General features: G+C 43.6%; 1 protein-coding gene and 1 non-coding gene across 2 annotated transcripts in view; one reads left to right on the top strand and one right to left on the bottom strand.

The window, feature by feature from the left end:
- LOC138021748 (uncharacterized) overlaps positions 1-2,500 on the top strand; it is a 98,763-nt gene that overhangs the window by 26,840 nt on the left and 69,423 nt on the right. The window contains exons 29-30 of the mRNA XM_068868739.1: positions 881-925; positions 1,564-1,922. Of these exons, the coding sequence (XP_068724840.1) occupies positions 881-925; positions 1,564-1,922 (404 nt within the window). The remainder of the gene's footprint in view (positions 1-880; positions 926-1,563; positions 1,923-2,500) is intronic.
- Trnaa-ggc (transfer RNA alanine (anticodon GGC)) lies at positions 2,115-2,194 on the bottom strand. Its single transcript has one exon. It is a non-coding gene; the product is annotated as a tRNA-Ala (tRNA).

Here is a 2,500-nt window from a genome sequence, read left to right as displayed (position 1 = left end):
GTATGTCGAGCTGGGGCCCGTTTCTCGAAAGTCCCGAAAACGTTTCGGGCCCGAAAAGCCACTTGTGAAACTGCAAGCTGTTTTGGAAAGCCGATCTTTTAACATGTGTTTAAGCGAACTAAAAGGAACATGTCTGTTAAGTTTGACGACTTAAATCCTCTCCGTTCTTGAGATACAAAGGGAATTGTGACACCCGAAAATGGCCCGTAAAGTTTCGGGACTTTCGAGAAACAGGCGTCAGAAATGACCCCAACTACATGTACGCGAATTTCAATAAGCGTCACGAAGTGTCCCCTTACTTTGTCCCTAACTTCAACGTCACTCGTTTCTCGGGATACAGACAATTGACGTCACAAAGTGCCCCCCTTCCCCCCCCCCCCCAAATTCTGCTCCTCGAGAAAGGGTAAACAGATGCATTTACCTTAACCTTATTGCGGGAAATTTGTAGCAAAGGCAACCTCTAGGTATGACCCTGGATTAGTGCTCAACCGGCTTAGGAAAACTAGGTCCTGTTTTGTAACTAAATATTTTAAGCAAGAGCCGATACAACGTATATTTGATTTTAGTGGTGTACTATATTTCGGCTGGCCAAACCGGCCTTCTTCAGGTACAATGAGAGTGTACATTGGATTGCTTCCATGTACATGGACAACACTAAAATCAAATCTACGTTGTATCGGCTCTTGCTTAAAACATTTAGTTTCTCAACTTGTAATTACGCCGATCAGATCAAGCCACTGCTCCAACGTATACCTACAGGAAGATTGTCCACGGTTGCTTGCTTCAAAACCCTGTTGTGTAGCCTTCAACAACATCAAGTTTTCTCTATTGGTCGTTTAAAAGTGATCCAAGTGTCGTCAATATTTTTTCTCCATTGCAGGCGTTAGACCAACCATACTTACTCCAACTGGACCAGGTCCTAAAGGTGAGTTTGAAACTAAGCCACCATATTTGCAGAGCTACAGTAATTGCAATTTCTTGAGAGACATCTGCCCGATATTGGCATAGGCATGCATTATTTAGCTGAAGTCAGAAAGAAGTTAAATTTCGGTACTATTGCTTCAGTTCCTCACAAAAACGATTTTTTTGCCCTGAGTGGAACTCCATTGTTATTAATTTAACTCGTGGATTTCCCCAACGGCAACATGTTATTAATAGTTCCCAATAAGTTGACTGCGACGAGGGATGCTAAAAAGGGAGGACACCGTAAAGTTGGTTTCAGTGACTAGTCACCGCGCGCCATTTTCTAAGTTGGTTTCCTCTTTACTTGGTGGGATAAGGGAACTGCCAGCTGTTTGGTTCCACTGGTTCTGTTAGTATGTAGGAGTTGAAACATCGAATGGTCACGAAAAAATAGGATATAACAAACCATATATTTGTTGTTGCTAATCCAACATTCCAGTGGCCCCGGTACCTTTCACCACCGCACGGGGAAAAAAATGCCGCAATCTATAGAAAGTGGCTTCCCTGTTTTGAGGTCAGCCTTGCAGCATATATCATTCATTTCAGTCAAGCCATTCATAACATTCACGAGTGCTTGAAAATCTTCCTTCATCTCTGCAGAGCCGCCTATTCCAACCAGTTATTACTGGTACCTCTTGGCCTTCAAACAAAACCAGATTTATGGCGTCCCTCCTCTTTTAATCAGCGGACAAGCTCGCCTTCTCAACATGGGATTCGTGCTCGATAAGACCTGGCTTTCCACTACAATTTCTACCCAAGACTGTCTTTTGAACCTGGACAATTGCCCGAATGGTTTTACCATAGGGATTAAGTTGCGAATTGATCTTAGTATCAAGTATTGCAAACAGCCCAAATATATTCTCGACACTGGTCCCAGCCGGAAGTCCCAAGGTGTGTCTGTTTATATAGCAGGCGGTGGAATTGTAGCCCAGGTGATGTCGTCAAAGGAAACGTGGCAGGTAAGCAGAAATTCCAAAACTACTGAAGTGATAGGAAGACAACTAGACTGTCCTCATTCGTCTATTTTCCCGTTCGCCTCTGCGAATTTGCAGAGAGGGTACTAAATGGAAAGATTGAAGCTAGTGATCCCCGCACTTATCTCGACAAAACTAAACAATTGTCATTTTTAGACACCTGAAATTTTCAAAGCCTGGCTTCAACGGGATTCGAACCCATGACCTCTGCGATGCCGGTGCAATGCTCTACCAACTGTTCAGCGAGCTATGAAGCCACACATTAATTGGGGAGCAAGTCAATTTAATGCATGGGCTTTTGAGTTCCCGTGAAGGTAATGGAGAGCTTTAGATTCTAAGACGAGAACGACTACGAGTACGAGATTTTCTCATGCAACAACAGTGAGCGCGCGCAAGCCAGCGTCATTTTGGCGGGAAAAAACGTGTTACCGTCGTCATTTTAGTACGAGGTTTTGCAAAAATGTCGTTGTGTCAAAACAAGTCAACAACACGGTGGCAATTTGGGCATTTTTCGATCAGCAAAAAGGTTCAGTTGCCAGCAATAAGAATAACTGAGCAACCTA

The sequence above is a fragment of the Montipora capricornis genome, chromosome 10 (genome assembly GCF_036669925.1).
Source record: "Montipora capricornis isolate CH-2021 chromosome 10, ASM3666992v2, whole genome shotgun sequence".
In the NCBI taxonomy this organism is placed as follows: domain Eukaryota; kingdom Metazoa; phylum Cnidaria; class Anthozoa; order Scleractinia; family Acroporidae; genus Montipora; species Montipora capricornis.
The sequence above is the reverse complement of the archived record's forward strand: the minus strand, read 5'-3'. Positions and strand labels throughout refer to the sequence as shown.